Source organism: Trichosurus vulpecula, chromosome 5 (genome assembly GCF_011100635.1).
Source record: "Trichosurus vulpecula isolate mTriVul1 chromosome 5, mTriVul1.pri, whole genome shotgun sequence".
NCBI classification, from domain to species: Eukaryota; Metazoa; Chordata; class Mammalia; order Diprotodontia; family Phalangeridae; genus Trichosurus; species Trichosurus vulpecula.
The window spans coordinates 14,473,129-14,491,155 of record NC_050577.1 but is presented as its reverse complement, the minus strand read 5'-3'; the positions used below and the strand labels follow the sequence as shown (position 1 = coordinate 14,491,155).

At 46.3% G+C, this 18,027-nt stretch overlaps 1 protein-coding gene across 2 annotated transcripts in view; it reads left to right on the top strand.

Moving 5' to 3' along the window:
• CDCA7L (cell division cycle associated 7 like) overlaps window positions 1–18,027 on the top strand; it is a 29,901-nt gene that overhangs the window by 9,211 nt on the left and 2,663 nt on the right. For both annotated transcript variants that reach the window (XR_005010467.1, XM_036759768.1), the window contains exons 2-8: window positions 5,632–5,763; window positions 11,009–11,137; window positions 13,342–13,710; window positions 14,816–14,887; window positions 14,987–15,154; window positions 15,930–16,052; window positions 17,108–17,257. Coding sequence is in view for 1 of the 2 variants with exons in the window: in XM_036759768.1 (XP_036615663.1) it covers window positions 5,632–5,763; window positions 11,009–11,137; window positions 13,342–13,710; window positions 14,816–14,887; window positions 14,987–15,154; window positions 15,930–16,052; window positions 17,108–17,257 (1,143 nt within the window). In the remaining variant the exon portion in view is untranslated. The remainder of the gene's footprint in view (window positions 1–5,631; window positions 5,764–11,008; window positions 11,138–13,341; window positions 13,711–14,815; window positions 14,888–14,986; window positions 15,155–15,929; window positions 16,053–17,107; window positions 17,258–18,027) is intronic.

Sequence of the window (18,027 nt, the reverse complement as noted above, 5' to 3'; positions counted from 1 at the left end):
CTTGTGTGTGTTTGGTCTTCCACTACTGAGGGGGCCATATTTTCTGGACTTTCCAACTCGGAGAGAACTGACTCACTTCCTATACCTTGAAGCTGGCACATTTGGGTGTGTATAGACAGAGCTGGCATTTTTCATTTATGAGGGAATATAAGCTGTTAACAAGGTGCTTCTTTCCAGGATGTGTCAGAGAGCGCCTTTCATAAGAGTCTTTTTGACATCAGGGAGTTACTGATAAACAGTTTTAACGACTTGTCCGGTTTCCAAGGTTCCTGGTTGTCCATGCATTAGTAATAGCTTGGGGCCTTTTTATTCCTCACTTAAGGGATGAGACTTTTTAATTCAATGGCATTTTTATAAGCCCCTTGCTCTGTGCCAGGCGCTGCTTGGGGGCTGGAGAAACTGAGACAAAAGATAGAAGGCAGCTCTCCTGTCCTCAAGGAATGGATAGTCTGCTGTGGGAGAGAGGAGCATGGCATATAAAAGGGAAGTCCAGGGATCTTTAGAAAGAGACAGCGTTAAGTACTGGGGAATCAGGGAAGGCCCCAAGGAGGGGGGCAGACCCCTGAACTGACCCAAGGATTCTAAGAGGCCAAGCAGAAGCTGGACTAGCACTTAGTGGGTGTCTTACAGAGACGCCTTTCAGGTCTCTGGGGGACTGAGTTGGCTCTCAAGTTCTTTGATTCTCTGGGCACGACCTTGGGCAAGTTGCTAATGCTGCCTTGGTCTCAGTTCTTTTTTTTCCATCTCTCCAAGGAGAATGTTAGAGTAGGTGGCCATTGAGGTCCCTTCCAAGTCTGAAATTGAGTAATTCTGAGAGCATTTTGGGCTTGGCACAGTTGGTGCCAAGGTGGTGGTGCAAGAGGGCATGTTGTACTGGGGGAGAGAAAGCAGCGAGCTTTGACTTGATCAGAAGGACTTGGAATAAATTGGAAGCAGGTGCCAGTTTGAGATGGGACTAAATGGTCAAGGTGAAGAGTTGGGATTGTCTCCTAGACACAGATGCAGGTCCCAGCCATACTGAGCCCAGAAATCCTTGCTCTTGGAATTTTCAAAAGGCACTGAGAAGTGAGCAGGAACTTTAGCAAGGTTGGTGTTGGCGACCTTCTTGGGGGACCAGAGAGCTGAGCCCCAGAGAGTAGCTGGATGTGGGCTTGATCTGCAGTAAGCATTGTGGGACACAGGATGAACTTCCCCATTCCTACACACCTCAGAGAGAGGAGAGCATTTCCCCATTGGGATCATAATCCTCATAGCTGAGGTTTGTACATGGACTGGTCATGGTTTGTAAAACACCTTATAGATTTCTTTCATTGAAATCTCACAAAAGCTCTGTGGAGGTAGATTCTACAAGGGAGTAGTATCCCCGTTTTACAGATGGGGAAGCTGAGGTGAAGAGCTCAGATCTGAGAGGCAACCTGGAATAATGGAAAGTGCAGTGGATATAGGGCCCATCAGTTAATCAGCAAGCATTTATTAAGTGCCTTATGTGTGCCAAGAACTGTGTTTAGGGAAAGAATACAAAGACAAAAGAGAATAGGTCCCGGCCTCAGGGGCGTAGAAAGCATGTACACGCCTGTGGATCTGTGCAGAATATGGATCAAGACAGCTGGCAGGGGGAGGCAGGAAAGGTTTCATGAACAAGGAAGCACTTGTGGGCCATACACTTGAGGGATGGGCCAGAGATGGAGCCTTCATCTGGTGTGTGGAGTGAGCTTGGAGTGCTGTAGCCGAGGAAGAAGGCTGGACAGATGATGGGAGTGGGAGCCACTGGGGTTCGTTGGGGTGGAGGGAGAGAGGGGAAATTGCAGGCATGCCCTTGAGGACCTAGATTCCAACCTCAGCTCTGTCCTCTCTGTGACCTTTCCTATCATGGACCCTTTCTGGGCCTCGGGTTCCTCATCTGTAAAAGGAAGGGGTTGGACTAGATGGCCTTCCAGCTCTAACACTTTACTCTTCCTGACTCCAGTGGGTCAGTCCATGATGGCCGTCTCCTTTCGCCCCTGCTGGATCAAGAATCCGTTGAGCTTTGTGTCTAGACTGTTCATCAAGGCCCAGGGGTGACTAAATCTAAACATCCTGCTCCAGGAGATGGATGGGAGGGAACAGGACAGATCTCGGTGCCAAGAACAGTGTGCGTTGTCCAACTGGGGGGTTGGGGGGTGAGGAGCTGATGTTAACACAGGGCGTCTTATGTAGGAGTCTTCTTTGAGTGTGTCTGTCTACCTTACACAAATCTGCCTTCTTTGCTTGTTAAATGAAATCCTTTGCTTGACTGGGGTGGGAGTGGGGGTGGGGGGGGGGCTTCTGAACATTTTAATGAGAGGCTTGAAAAAAAATAAGGCTGGAATGGGGGGAGGTGTCTCAAACTCCCCTTTATTTTTTAAGGTCTTTTGAAGTTCCTTCACACAAGTTACTTTAATCAGAGCCCCTACCTACCCCAAGAATGCAAAGAGGTTGAAAAAAAATAAGCCTTCCACTGGGAAAGTATATTTTTTTTCCCTTTTGTTCCTAATCGGTAATTACACCCCCATAATGGCCCCTCTGGTGCAGATTCAGAAGTAATAGCCGGAGAAGGAGAAATTAGTTGGGCATACAGCAGTCACAGCAGTAGCGAGCTTGTCTGCACAATAACTCAGGGGCTAATGCAGGGGTCCCTGGAAGAGCCGGTGTATTCATAGACCCGAGGCTCACACGGCCCCTTGGATGCTCTTCCATTAAGTCATTAAAGCTGGGAATGTGCTGGTCTTAACCCTTTCTCGTGGGCTGGAAGGGGAAGATTTTCATCCTGGCAGCTCTGAAGACTCTCAGGACAGTGTCAGGAAAATGGAAAAGATTTAGAGGGTTGTAGCTGGAGGTCCGGGAGGGACCTTCTGGGGGAATCCTCCGGGTTTGCTGCATCATGTTTGCCAGTGAGGAAACCGAGGCCCAGAGAAGAGCCTTGCCTCAAGTCATAGCCATCGGAACAGAGATGCAAAGCTATGTTCTTGGATTCCAAATTCTGATTCATAGAATCACAGAATTTCAGGAAGAGACCTCAGAAATCTTCCAGCTCATCCTTTGCCACTTAACCACCATTCTTTATAAAATGAGGTGGCCTGGATGTCCCTCTAAGGACCTTTCCATTCTAAAGCTATGATCGTGCCATGTGAACAGTCATCCCCTTTGGTTTAAAAACCTCGTGTCTGACTCTTCGTTGACCCCCTTTGGGGTTTTCTTGGCAGAGATATGGGAGTGGTTTGCCATTTCCTTCTCCAGCTCATTTTACAGATGAGGAAACTGAGGCAAACAGGGTGAAGTGACTTGCCCGTGTGACTTGTCACACAGCTAGTAAGTGTCAGAGAAAGATGAGTATTCCTGACTCCAGACCTGGCACTCTGTGCACTATGGCGCCCCCTAGCGCCCATGGCTTCCAAAGGCAGCCCATTCTACTTTGGACAGTTCTTGAGTGAGGTTTTCTCCAAAGCAGCCTCCGTCTATGGCTCCCCAGTCTCTCCCCTGAGTTCGAAGCTGAATGGGGGTGACGGAATCTCACATCTAGGCTGCCAGGGACCCAAGAAGTCGTCATCTCCAGCCCCGTCATTTTAAAGATGTGATTCAGTTGAGCCCGGGGTGGCCCAGCCAGTGAGTCTCCAAAGGGATTTTTGGGTCCAGGTCCTCTGCTTCCGACGTCCCTGCCAGCTCTGGGACTGTGCCCCATGTGACAGCCCTTCAGGTAAAGGAAGGCTCCTCTTTTCCAGGGCCAGGTAGTATTAGTTGTGGTACCTTGAGCAAGGCTTCAGTGTCTTCCAATGTAGAATGAAGGAGATTGAACTAGGTGCCTAGATCTAAATCATGACCCAAGATCTGAAGCTTGTGTGCTCTCTAACTGGCAGCTAGGTGGTTCAGTGGATAGAGCAGTGGGCTTGGAGTCAGGAAGACCTGAGTGCAAATCCTGCCTCTGACTCTTAATAGCTGTGTGACCCTGGGCAAGTTACTTAATCCCCTTTGCCTCAGATTTTTTTCAACTCAAAATGGGGATAATAGCAGCACCTACTTCTCAGGGTTGTCACAGGACCAAAGGAGATCCTGTTTGTAGAGCACTTAGCCAGTGCCCGGCACTATAGAAAAGCTGCTTCTCTCCCCCCTCCCCCCAGGTGGTGTTTTTAGTGAGGATTATAGGATTTGAGAAATCAAACCCCAAGCATTTATTAAGACTTCATCCTCGTCGTAGGCACTTGGTTAAGTGCTGGAGAGCCAAAGAAAAGAGCAAAAAGAGCCTGCCCTCAGGCAGCTTACTTTCGAATGGAGAAGATATATACCAGATAGGTCCAAATACATAGAGAGGAGATAAAAGGTACCCTTGGAGGGGAAAGTGCTAGCCTGGAGGGACCAGGTAGCATCCTGATCTAGAGTTATCAAGACCAATCCCCTCTTTTTATAGATGAGAAAGCTGTTGTCCAGCCATGGGGAAGGATTGGTCAGGGTGTTGCAACAATTTGGCTAGCAGCTGCTGTGGGGGTGAAAGACCAACACAAGCCCAACAACAAGAATGCTGCCAGCACAGGTTCTTTTGATCTGCTTTACTAAGGAAAGCAATGTTAAGGGGTTAACAAGCTTACTTTAATCCAGCATACAAACATCATTCACTTAGTTCAGAGGAAGAAGCCAGCACCCTGAACTTCAGAGCAAATACAGATTACAAACACATGTTACAAACAGACCAAATACAATTCATAGTTACCAAGAAACCATCCACATCTGGGTTGACAAGTCGGGAGGTTCTTACAGTGGCTGCCCAGAGTCCCATGCCAACACTCCTACAGGAGTGAGAGCCTCAAGCAAATAGCTCTGTTCTCTCTTTATACAGTGTTTGGCCCTCATCAAACATCATCTGAACGACCAGAACTTAGGCTCCTACTATTGGCTCTGGTTTTAGCAACTCCCCTTAGGGCTCTGGGTGCTTCCCGCCTTTCTCAAACTAGCCATCTAGTTTGCTAACCAGCCTGGGGCTTTGTACCTAGTAATAAAAGGGTGTGGCCCTGGGGTTTAGCACCTAGTAAGATTCTATCAAAGAGACTTAATTAATTTATCATTCTAAAATAGTAAGAAAGTCCCACCTTAGTTACCAATGCATAGGGTCACACAGATAAGAAGAGCAGAGCTAGGATGGGAGGTCTGACCCTCACCTGCCAGGGCCTTCAGCCCACCCCCTTGGACTCCAGAGTCCAAGCATCAAGCCTCAGAATGTTCTGATCATGGTTAAATTAGGTAGAGCCAGTGATAATCAGATTTCCAGAAACTGAGGCTTATGTGTCCTTGGAGTGTCTTTTTTTAGCCTGCAAATGGAAAATTGCTTCTATAGGAAGATTGCCTCATCATTCTGTGTGATGGTGAGAGGGACATGTCTCTGGAATTTTACCAAAGCCTGCCCAGCCCCCCCCCCTTTGCCCCATTGCACTTACTACATGCGTATGTGATCAGATGCCTCACATCCCTCAGTCAGAGGAGTGGGGCTCTTCTTGGCGAATGCATCTTTGTAAGAGCAAATGGTGTGTTGATGGGTCTATGAAAGGGGGAGCTCACTTTCATCTCCTCCCCGTGGCCTTGCCAGTCATTACTTTTATCATTCTGTCTCTTTTGAATCCCAAACAGATACCTGAAGAGGTGGCTGACGTTTTCAACGCCCCCAGTGATGAGGAAGATTTTTTTGGGTTTGGAGATGGTGTTCCCATGGAAACACTGTACCTGGAAGAGAGTTTTGACTCCCCAGAGCCAGGAAAAAAGGTAAGGAGCAGGCATTGCTGTCTGAGGCTTGGTTTACAAATGGCCTTGATTTCAGGGCTGCTCCAGGTTGGGTGACCTTCTTAATCAGTTGTTGTCCTTCGTCCTTGAAGAGAACCAAAAAGGCATCGCTGTGTTGGGGCCAAGGTACAGCGTGTCTCACTGGCTGATCAGACCAACATCAGCTCACAAGGCTCTACCACAGATCAGGCACAAATAGTCCACGTGAACGTTTGGAGTGGAGATGACTTTCAGTTTACACATCTCGTGTTTCTTTTGAGCCGTTGCTTTATTGTAGAGTGAAAGGAGATGTGTTTGAATGCACACACAAGTGACCCTTCCCTGTAGCTTTTGCTTTTTCAATCCTTTTTTGGGGGGGAGTTCTTGATAGACTCGCCACCCCTCAGAGAATGACCTTCTAGGATGAAATCCATTCTCCTCGCTGCCTCAAGAACGCGAACCTGCCTTGAGCTTCGATTCAGGTCCTCCCATGTAGTTAAAGGAAAGGGCCCACCCCACTGTGATGATTGCAGCCTAGCAGATTGTGCTGAGGCCCAGGCAAGCCAAAGAGTAGTTACAGCGAGAGGGACGTGTCTCTGGATGTGGCGACTCCCTTGAAGACTCATCTGTAGAACACACAAGCTAGGGCTTTGAGAAGGGAGGGGCAGATAGGGTTTGCTGTTAGGGTAGCATAAGACTGCCTTCTCTTCCTTATTCCCGACTCTCTGCTGTAAATTAAAACTTTCCTAGGCCCATGTGGATGGGATTGTTAGTTACAGGTAAGCAGCATTGGCTGCCTGGTGCCTCTGAATTCTGTGTGTTGGAGAGAGGCAGCTTGGGATAGCTGATCCGAGGGCTGGGCTTGGGTCCTGCCCCTGGTATCAGTCAATCTCTGTGGCTCCACAGCCTTGCCCATAGTGGACACTTAATAAGTTTTCACTGAATCGAGTTGACTTTTTGCATCGTACTTTAACTAGGTCTAAATGGCAGCAGTAGTACCTGTGGTGTTCATCTCACAGGGGAAGGCTCGTCAGAGTTGAGAATCTAAAGTGTATGAATGTCGTTCTCTGCCTTATTAAGCAGAATATCCTGCTGTATGTGATTAGGCTTTATTTACTGAGGGTCCTATAAGGCCTGCCATCATTTTAACCCTTGCTTCTCATTGTATGTATCTGGGTTTCTGTGGGCTCATCTGTGGGGGGTATTAGAGATTGTCCTGAATATGCACTTTCCCCTTCCCCCCCCCCCCCAGCGTCCCCCAAGTGTTGGTGAACTTAGAATCACAACACAGACAAAGCTAGTAGATGTCTGTGTGGTGGCACCCCAGCTTCAGACTTGAAAGGGCAATAGAAAACTGCCCATCTATCGCACATTTGCCCTGAGTGATATCTCCCCACCTTATGTGGAACAGCGGGGATTTTTCCTGGCAGCCTACTGGGCCTGTCATAATCCCAGACAGATGGTATTTCAGTAAGAGTGCCCCTTCTCAAATCCTGGGCCTGCCTTGGAGTCTTTCCTTAACCCCCTTTGAGGCCCAGTGTGGAAGTCTTGGGACGTTGCCTGTGGCCAGCCCGGTGTTTGCCTTCCGATACTGTGGTTCCTTGTGTAGGGTTTTGCTTGAGAGTTCCTTTTAGGGAATAACAACCACCTTGTTGCCAGGCCCTTCTGCAGAGCCTCAAACGGCTTTTATGTACTATGTGTCTAATAGAACATTTGGCCAGGAAAAAAAAAGTCACTTATGCCCCATAAATTCAAGTTCCTCATTTCGGGGCCAGATCTTGACAGGTGAGTAAATGACTCTTTCTTGTGAATTGAGTTACTCTGAAAAATACACCAACTGTTTCATGCCAACTTGATGGGAACAGTGGTTTAATAAGTTCCTGGACTAACCTCACCATTCATTCAGATGTCCAAGAAACCTTCCTCAAACACCAGCTTTGTGTAAGGCTTTGGGGGAGGGCAAGGAGGGAATACTAAGGTCCATGGGACAAGGCCCCCATACCCTTCAAGAGATTACACTTGGATGAGAGCCTGCCATCTTGCCTTGGGTCATGACCTTGGGAAGTGGATCCCCATCTCTTGCTTTCCTCATCTGTAAAAGAAGAGGGGTGCACTAGATGGCAGTCTCCAACCCTCTATGTGGGTGTTGAAGAGAACAAGTGACTGGGAGATGAATCAGTTATTGAGCATGAGCCATGGGTTATTGACCTTGGACCAGGCCCTGGAGATCCAAAGACAGAAAGAACTGGTATCTTCCCTCAAGGAGTCTCTGTCTTATGGGGAGACAACATGTATTAGATAAGGGTATACAAAACACATTCTTTTGAAGTGCATGTATGATGTCACTGATATTGGCCCCTGGTTATAGTTTGAGAGATTTGTTTAAGGCACTGTGAGAGGGTCACACAGCAGCATGTATCAGAGGCAGGATTGGAATCCAGGTCTTCCTGGTTCTGAGGCCAGCTCTCAATTACATTGTGCTGCTTCCCACAAAATAAATAGGGGATCTGGGGCAGGCAGCACTAGCAGCTGGTTCTTCGTCAACAACAGTTGGCTAATTGCCTGTCTCCTGGGTCAGTCTTGGCACTTGGGACATTTCCTTGTCTTCTTGATTCTTCTCATCTGCATAATTTCACATCATTAGTTAATTAGCCAGTAGATCAATTTCTCCAAAATGGGGGGCTTATCTTCAGCCTAGGCCATCTGCATGCCTGCCTGTGGTCTTGCTTCTTCAGTGAGGTCATAAGCCTTTGAGGACGGGCAGGAGCAGTCCTTCGTTCCTCCCATGACCTGAGGTGGATGCTCCAGGTCAGAATTGGGACCTGTCCTTGGGTAGTGACTTCTTCTGTCTTCTATGCTGCTTATTTCCAGATCAATCATAGTTTGTTGCAATACTGCGACTCTCTAATCACAGGAGGTATCAGGCTACCTTATTACCCATTCCCTTGTTGGGGGTCAGGAGACCTGGAAGGGCTGACTTTAATTGGGGTATTGGGAATAGAGTTCCTCCTTTAGAGTGACCGTAGCTGACCATTGTGGTATTGGATTGGCTACTCTGGGTGATTAGGTGACCTCTGAGGACCCTTCCAACTCACTGTGTCCCATTTTTCTGCCAGTGATTTGCAGTAGCTATCTAAATAGAGATTTACCCCAGGGAAAGCAAAATTCTTCTGCTTGTGAGGGAGTGTAGGGCAGCCTGAGTGCCTCTGACCAAGGCTGGAGACTTTTCCAGGCCTCTGGGCCTCCCAGCATCGTGATGTGATGTGCTATCTTGGCTCCCACCACCTTCTCAGGGCCCCTCTTGAATTCAGATTCTTTCACTCATTCTGTCCTCCAGGATTATTCACCGGAGGCAGCTGGGGACCTGTTAGAAGGCCAATCAGGCTCTTCAGCTGCCCACAGGCAGCGAGGATGCCGTGTACAAGTTCTGTTTATGGAGAAAACCACCCTCTGGCCTCCTGCCCCTCTGCGGCCCAGGTTGGCTGCAGTTGGCCCTGATGCGGACTGGTGTCCTTCACTCTGCTGACAGACTGGGCCCACCTGAGCTCCCATTCCTGGGCAGTTGGCCCCAAGAGGGCCAGCTCGGATCTCCTCCGACACCGGCCAGAATGAGCATTTTCACATAGCTTCCTTTTTGCCAGTTACTCCCTTGGCAGCTGCACCGCGGTTATTATGGCCCAGGAGTGGAGTAATTGAAGATGCCTTACAGTTGTACACAGTAATTCATCGAGTCTGTTCTTAAGCTTAAAGGGACCCATGCTGAAAACATTCCCATCCTCCCCCTACCTGCTTCCTTGGCAGTTTTTTTTTTTGTCATCGCCTCTATTTGTCTCCAGAGACTTATCTAAATATGAAATAATACATGACAGTTGTCGAAGGGCAGAATGTGGAGGAGGAGGTAAGGTAAAGACACTGAGTCACATGTGGCTGCCCAAGAGTCATTTCTGCATCTCCTGTGGATAGAAGAAACCAAAGATCTTCCTGGGCCTGGGGCCTAGCTCTTGTCACTTACCCTTGGGCCAGTCAGGATTCTCTCCTACGAAATGAGGTTGGGCTGGATGATTTCTGAGGTCCAGGTGTATGGTGCCAAGATCCAGACTCTAAAGGAAAACGTGGGAAGCCAACATTAGCCTGGGTGAAATGTGCCTGGCTTTGAAAAGGCAGCTACATCAATCAAACATTTTAAAAATATTTACTCTGGGCCAGGAGCTGTGCAGAGGTGTCAGGGATAGGAGGACAGAGATGGGACGGTACCTGCCTTCAAAGGGCTTCCATTCTAAGGTAACACATATATACAGAGCTTAGGAAATGAAGGCAGGATCAGCACCAGCAGCTCCCCAAGCATTGGCCCTAAGCCCCCATCCTGGCTGCCCTTCACCCAGGCTGAGCCGACTGGGACGTCTGGGATAATTTTGAGGCAGGTCCTAAAAGGGGGAGCCTCTGAAAGATTGAAAGTCTCTTTCAGCTTTAAATTGCTCAAAATTGAAACTGTGGGATGGTTCTAGATAAGTCTAATTAACCTAATTTAACAGATGAAGAAATTGAGGCTAAGGATGGGACAGGGCTAAGATCAAATAGGTACCAGGACTTGAACTAAGGTCTTTTGATACCTACTCTCATTTTGCCATTGTCTGCCTCAACCATTCCCCTCCTTCTTTTAAGAGGTGTCAAGAAAATAAGTGTTTTTTTTTTTTCCTGAACTTTGCTTTTTTGGAAGGAAAAAAATCAGTCTCGGTGTTAGAAAGATGCCGTTTAGACCCAAGTAAGTGTAGCTTGCTGAAAGCTTCTCCCAACATCTAAGAGAAACGTCCCTGGGGCTATGGAGGTGGTAGGCTTGAAGATTGTCATGGCTTCCTTTTTCCAATCAGGAAACCCTTGACTTGGGCTGCAGCAGATGCAGAAGGAAGTAAGTCATTTCTGACCTGAAATGTCCTGCTTGTAATAGCACCCTTTGGGCTTGAGCTTTGGAGGTAGGTACCTAAAGAGAGGGCCTCCTAAGGGTTACTGGAGGAGGAAAGGGGACGTCAGCCTCGAGGTTGATTGAGTGTCGTCCTTTCCCTTTGGTTTTTCTGGTTCCACGTTTATGCTGATAAAAGCAGATTCCGGTCTCTGACAGGACCAGCCTATTTCACTGGAAGTTGTAAATCTACCAGGAAGTGAATTTGAATGTGACTTTGTTCTAGTTGCTTTAAATAAAACTGTCTGAATTTGGTGGGGTTAACGGATTTTTTTAACCTGCTGGTTTTAGGATGTGCATTTTCATTCCAAGTATATCACTGATGAGCTTCGAAGGATTTTCACTGAAGATACTGACTCAGAGACAGAGGATTTTACAGGATTTACCCAGAGCGAGCTGAATGGTCACCCAGAGCTAATGGTAACTAACCTGTCCAACACTTTCAGGATTTCTCCTGGTTTTTTCCCCCAGTAAAAGTATTCTTTATTTACAAAAGATTTTTAATTCCTCCCTTATCCCTCAGGTTTTTTTTAATTAATTAAAAGTCTCAAAGTAGGATGGTGCCTGGCTGTGAGTGGCGGTGTGCTTTGGATTTGAAGGAGCTGGATTCAAATCCCAGCTCAGCAACTCGTGTGAACTCACTTAACTCCTGTGGGCCTCAATTTCCTCATCAGTAGAGTGAGGTTTGTACCAAATGGTTTCCGAGGTCCCTTCCAGGTCCAAATTTATGGCCTGTTAATCCAATCCAGTAGTTGTTTCTTTACACTGTTTTGTTCGAGTTTTTGCTCATAGAATCATAAGCCTAGAGCTGGGAAGGATGTTGGAGTACATTCCTGCTGTATGTTTTAGGTGCCAGGGACCTCAAACTAAACATTTTCTGCCCTCAAGGAGCATATGTATTACCCCATGCTTTCAGAGCAAAATTTGGGACTGTGGCCCCTTAGATCCCTTAATTCAGCAATGAATTCATCCACATTTTTCTAACCCCTTTTGACCTATTTTTATTTCTCTCCCATCCCAGCTTGGGGTAAACAAGTCCCTTTGCTTCATTGCCAGATGTGTGAAGAGCTGTTGGAAGTCTGGTTTGAAGTGGTTTGGTATTTCCTTACCTGGAAAGACAGATGTGAACTACCTTCCCTGTAGAAGGAAAAATCCCCATTTGGGAAGGCTTCCTGTTTAACTTGACCTTTTGGTTCTGGTCTTAAGTGAGACCCATAACCACAAGTCCCATTTACAGGTAGCCTTTTCAAAGGGTTTTCCTCTGGCCTATCCCACCTGCCTCTCCATAACAAGACTTCCTTTCATACTCTCCACCCATCAGCCCAGCCTCCCTTTGGACCTCTCAGGATGTTGAGACACGTACCCTCGGGAGTCTTCTGGTCCAGGTTTGGCCCAAAGAAGTTTTCCTACATGGAAATGAAATCTGCCTCCCAGGAATTTCCATCTTTAAATCCCTCTGAAACTTTAAAAGTATATTTGCCTTGAGGAGTGTGACAGCATCTTAAAAACACTGAAGGACTGGAGGACCTGGGTTGAGATTTCAGTTCTTCGCATGACTTAATGCAAGTCGCTTAACCAGTATAAGGTGGATTTATTTAAGTGCAAGGCCCTAGGGCTACGGAGACTTAAATCTCTGCCCTAAAGCTGCCTCTTTTCTATTTCTTTGGACCTCGGACTCTTCATCTCTAAAATTAGGGGATTGGACTAGATATTTACTAACACCCTCTCCATCGTTTACTCTGAGGTGATGACCTCTGATTGCTAAAGTTACCGTTCAGGCTCCTAAAGTCTTCTCCCACACAGGGATGAACACTGTCAGTTCTTTCAAACAGGTCTATAACATGGTTTCCAATACCTCTAATTATCTTGGCTGCTCTCCTGTAGTTGTCACCTTCTCTTCAAATTAGAGATTTGTTTAAAAAAAAAACCCCAAAAAACCAAAACCCCAGTACCTGGCACTATAAAAATGCCTCTTCCTTCCCCTTCCCCCATCATCAAACATGGTGTCTTCCAATGAACATTGCTCTCCAGCTTGGCCAGACCTGAAGACTACACAGTTAGCAGGCATCCCTACTCCCTCCCCCTTTGGGGTACACTCCCCCCCCCGCATTAAGAATCCAGCTTCCGGAAGTTCTCAGAGGACAATAGGAGCCAAGGACCAAGGAACCAACCACTCATTTCCAAGTTTGAGTATTTTTTTCTTTCTAGCAATAAAATTTGCAGAAAACGCTTGATGATGATAACTGACATTTGCTCAGTGCTTGGTATATATGAGGTAGGGGGCTTCTTGGTCTGTGGGAGCTAGTTAACATTTAGGTTATTCCTTCAGTCTCACAAATTCCATCCACTGACTAATGCCAGGGTTTTCCTTCTGTTAATTATTTCCTCTGTGTCCTGTAGAATAACTTGCTTTGTATGTATTTGTTTTGCATTGTCTCCCCAATTAGATTGTAAACTCTCTTTGCCTCTTTTTGTATATTCCCAGTGCTGGGCACATAGTAGGCCCTTAATAAATGTTTACTGATTGCTTATAATGGAAATTTTTTACCACTGAATCTTTCTAGAGGTGTGTTTGTTTCCTGTTGGCAGATAATAGACGGGTTTTCTGTTCTTCCCTTTATTAGCTCACAGAGTCAGACATGAGTGATGAAGATGCTGGAGACAGGCCTGTAGGCAGTGAAGAGGAGGAGGAAGAAGAGGAAGAGGAGGCCGAAACAAAGACTGCCTCCAGAAGAAACAGCTTTGGTCTTCGGGTTGCCTTCCAGTTCCCCACAAAGAATAAAGCAGATATAAAAACCAGGTTTTCCGAGCCATCCTTTTCTAGCTTACATTTTGATGAGAGTGAAAATCCAAAGGCCTTGGGAAGAAAGAAAAATGGTAGACCAGGGAAGAGAGCCACGGAAGGGTCGACCTCTGAATCTGAGGATGACTCCAAGGCCGATTCAGACGCTCTGCTCAAAAGGGCCATGAACATCAAGGAGAACAAAGCCATGGTAAGAGACATCCCTCCCTGGACAGACTCGGTTTCATTGGGAGTGCTTTTGCCTCCGTAGGTGGAGAAACCAAGCCTGCTAGGCTTTCCCTTCATGGGCAGAGTTGAGTCCATGTTCATCATGAGACCCTGGCGATGAACAGAGGATTTCAGATTTTAGAGCCAAAAGCAACCTTAGAGGTTATGTGGTTAAACACCCTCATTTTGCAGTAGAAGCTGAGGCCAAGAAAGGGGAAGCAGTATGTCAAAAGCTAGGATCTGAACTCGGCACCCTTGACTCTCAACCTTACAGATCTGCATTGTTGGGAAGGAGCTATCTCAGTAGGGATCTCCCACTCGGATGAAACCCCTGGTTTGGACACTACATGCTCTCCCTCCAATGAATGAATGAATATATGTAGGTCTGTGTGTATAGACACACAAGCACATACACACCCATATATCTTGTGTGTGCATGTATATATATCACACATGTATATATCAATGTATATATGTAATGTGTGCATGTATCATGTATGTATGCAGTGTCATGTATATAGGTATAATACACCTCATATTCATGTATTATATGTATATTGTATGTAATGTGTTATATGCAAAGAACTATATTTGCATTTTTTTACATAAGCATAAGATGTATAGATATATGATAAAATATGTATATAAACACTGAAGTAACAAACAACATTCAGAGAAAAAGTCAGTGGAGTTTCTTTGATGTGTTCACTCTCTGAAAGTTAGTCAAGGATGTCATTCCAGAAATTGGTTTGTGAAACATGAGAATCCTTTGTTCTCCACTGACTTAAAGAGGATTAGCATGTCAGTTTCACTCATGTGTAAATTTCAGGAATATGTCAGTTTCATCCTGGGGATGAATACCTTTGGTATTATGTTTGTCACTGGAATATTGTAAATAGATGCATTGTCTTTGTTGGGGTTTGATGTGTGTGGCACACTTTTTAAGTTATGTAAAGAAATCAGTGTTAAAAAGTCCGGGTGTTCCTTGGGTGCTTTGCAGGGCTGGAAAATGGATCTGATCTTGAACAGAACCCACTTTGTGGGAAGGCAGACCCAAGCAGTGACCCTTTTTCTCCTTTCTGCCTTAGCTTGCCCAGCTGCTGGCAGAACTGCATTCTCTCCCAGACCTGTTCCCGGTCCAGACGCCGAGCCCAACTTATGTAAGTGGAAGTCTTATTTTCTGTCCCCAGTTAACGGAATCAGTTCTGAGGGGGGTCCAGAAGTGATTCATCAGGGGCCCTTCTTTCTCTCCATTCCAGAAAAAGAAACCAGCGAGGCGGGCTTTTTCGGAGGGACAGATAACTCGCCGCACCAACCCCACCCGCAGTGCCCGGCCTCCGGAGAAGTTTGCTGTGGAAAACTTCACAGTGTCCACAAACTTTGAAGAGGACCTATGTGCTTTCAGGAGGCGGAAGAAAATGAGTGGAGTATGTTTCTTACTCCTGTGTGCTTACCCCTGACCTCAGTGGTTAGGCCACGAGTATAGTCTTTTATCTAAACTGAGCTGCGTGGAAAACAGAACGGACAGCCGAGGAGAAGGATGTGGAGTTTCAAGACCTTGAGATCAACTAATTACTGGTGCACGTTGCATTTGTCAGAGGTCCAGGGCTAACTGTGCTTTGGAAGTGAGATAGAGCTGAGAGCAGAAAGGGACCTCAGATGTCTATTTTTCCCAATGTTCTCATTCTACAGATCAGGAAACTGAGTCTGAGAGAAAGGCTGTGGTTCACTCAGGGTTATGCAGATTGTAAGCAGAAAAGCCAGGACTTGAAGAAGATTAGCTAGCATTTCTGTAGTGCTTTAAGATTTGTAGAGATCTGTACACATATTATGTCATTTGATTCCTACAATAACCCGTGAGGTAGGTGCTGTTATCTCCATTTTATAGATAAGGTTAAGATTTGTCCAGTGTTGCCCAGCTAGAAAACATCTGAGGCTGAACTTGAGCTTGGCTCTTCCTGACTCCAGGCCCAGCATTCTATGCCACATGACTGCCTTGGAGGAAGGGTCCTCTGACTCCCAATGCCCCATCACCTGGGTGGACTTGGTAGATGCTAGAAGCTTTGCAGGTGTGTTTCCTAGCTCTCTCTGACCATGTGTATAGAGACAGAAGCAGTAGAATACAGCTGGGGTAGTTTGTGTTTTTAAAGCCTCTGGATGCTTCTCTGTCAGAGAGGCCTGATGTATCTGATTGTTTTCTAGGGTAAAGGCCGTGTGTACAGAAAACGGCGTCTATCTTCTTTCCGGCGAGTGGATGAAATCACTGAAGATGACTTGGAAAATATTGCCATCACTGTTAGAGATAAAATCTATGATAAAGTTCTGGTAAGGACTTCATTACCCAAAAATAATATTTAATATGAGATTCTTCCCATATTTGCTATGCAAGGGGATTGGTATTTGGAATCCTCTTTTGCATGCAAACTTGCGTCAGGGTCCCAAGAGTGGGCATGAAGCTGGGGGAGTAATCATCTCAACTCACAATAATTTTTAGAGGAAGGGAAATGGGTCATGTGTTGCTGTGGTCTGGACAGGTTTTCTACTTTGGGGACTTGTGCTCTTGGCTTCTTTCCTCCATTCAGCAAGAATGTATTAAACAGCTGCTATGTGTCAGGCACTGTGCTTGGTACCGAGGACACAAAAGAGAAATACAAGATGGTTCCTGCCCTCAGGCAGCTTCTGTGCCTGTTTGGTGGAAAAACATATACACAGATAAAAAACAAAAATTTTTAGTGGAAATGCATGAACAATTTGCAAGAGGGTGGGGTGCAATCTGAAAAGACCTGATATAGGAGGTGGTATTTGAGCTAAGACTTAAAAGGGGCTGGAGATTCCATAAGGGAAAGCAGCCATGCAGGAGGACTGTAGCAGGGAATGAGCTCAGGGTGCTTGGGATGATAGTTATAGCTGCAAGGGGCCTCAGGGGCCATCTAGTTCACTCCTCCTCTTGTTTTGCAGGCCCATAAAAGTGAATTGTCTTGCCTTAGTTAAGTGCCAGAGGCAAATTTTGAATCTCAAGTCCTCTGGATTTAGGGCCAATGCCCTTTCCAAACTGCTTTCCTTGTCGGCTCACTTCATCCACAAACATGAAAGATGATTTCAATCCATCATTAGACGTTTACTAAGTACCCACTGTGTGCCAGGCACTGTACTAAGTTCTGGGGATACAAAAGGAGGCAAAAGATGATCTTTCTGCCAGGTTTTATTTGAGGGAGAAGAATGACTTATTCATGTATGAGAGACAGTGGATGCTGACAGTTTCAGGTGCTGGGTTCTTGATGAGAGGCTGTGGTGGTTTAATAGATGTCCTTGTATAAGCTATTTTGTCATGCAGAGAAATTGTCAAAGTTTATCCCTTCATTGCTATCTTCCACACTTAGGGTAATACGTGCCATCAGTGCCGACAGAAGACTATTGACACTAAGACAGTGTGTCGGAACCTGGACTGTGGGGGAGTGAGAGGACAATTCTGTGGTCCGTGCCTGCGTAATCGTTATGGGGAAGATGTAAGATCAGCTCTCTTGGACCCGGTAGGAAGTTGCATCTTTTTATTTTTATTTTGTATTGCTGAAGGAGAGACATGTAATATCATTATAACATTACATAGTAACAGATATATCATACAGCAGTAATAATATGAGAGGCATATAACAGATAAAGCACTGGAAATAGTCAGGAAAACCTAGGTTCGAATCTTGTGCTCTCACTAGCTGTTTGACCCTGGGTAATTCATTCAGTCTCTGTGATCCTCAGTTTCCACATCTGTAAGATGGAAATACCACAACTCACAGGGTTGTTTGGAGGAGAAGCCTGCGAAGTTCTTTGTAGAGTTTAAAGGGCTTTAAGAATATAGTGAGCTATTAGAATGAGGAGGAAATCATCTTTTGAAAAAACAGCGCTCCCAACCAGCCCTTCATTCATATTGTCAGATTTAAGTTTGATGTCAGGAAGCAAGTTGTGACGCATCCCAAAAAAGGAGGAACAGAGCTTGCCAGGGAAATGAATGAGGGGAAGGAGGCTGGACTCTGTCATCCTGGAGTGAGAGAGCATTTAGTGGAGAGTTGGAGCTCTCCACAGGTCTCCTTGGGATGTCAGGAGGGAGAGCAGGGAAGGGCTCCCAGCCCAACGGGTAGATGGCCCCCTGTCCTTGGGAGGATGGGGACAAGGTGGGGGAAGCAGCATAAGAGGTTGCCCACCCACAAGGGGCCTTCCAGGAACAGGAATGATAATGTCTGTGATTATTAATGATATTTTATTATGTGACATTCATCAGTAATTAGAGCCAGCACACACTAAGTAG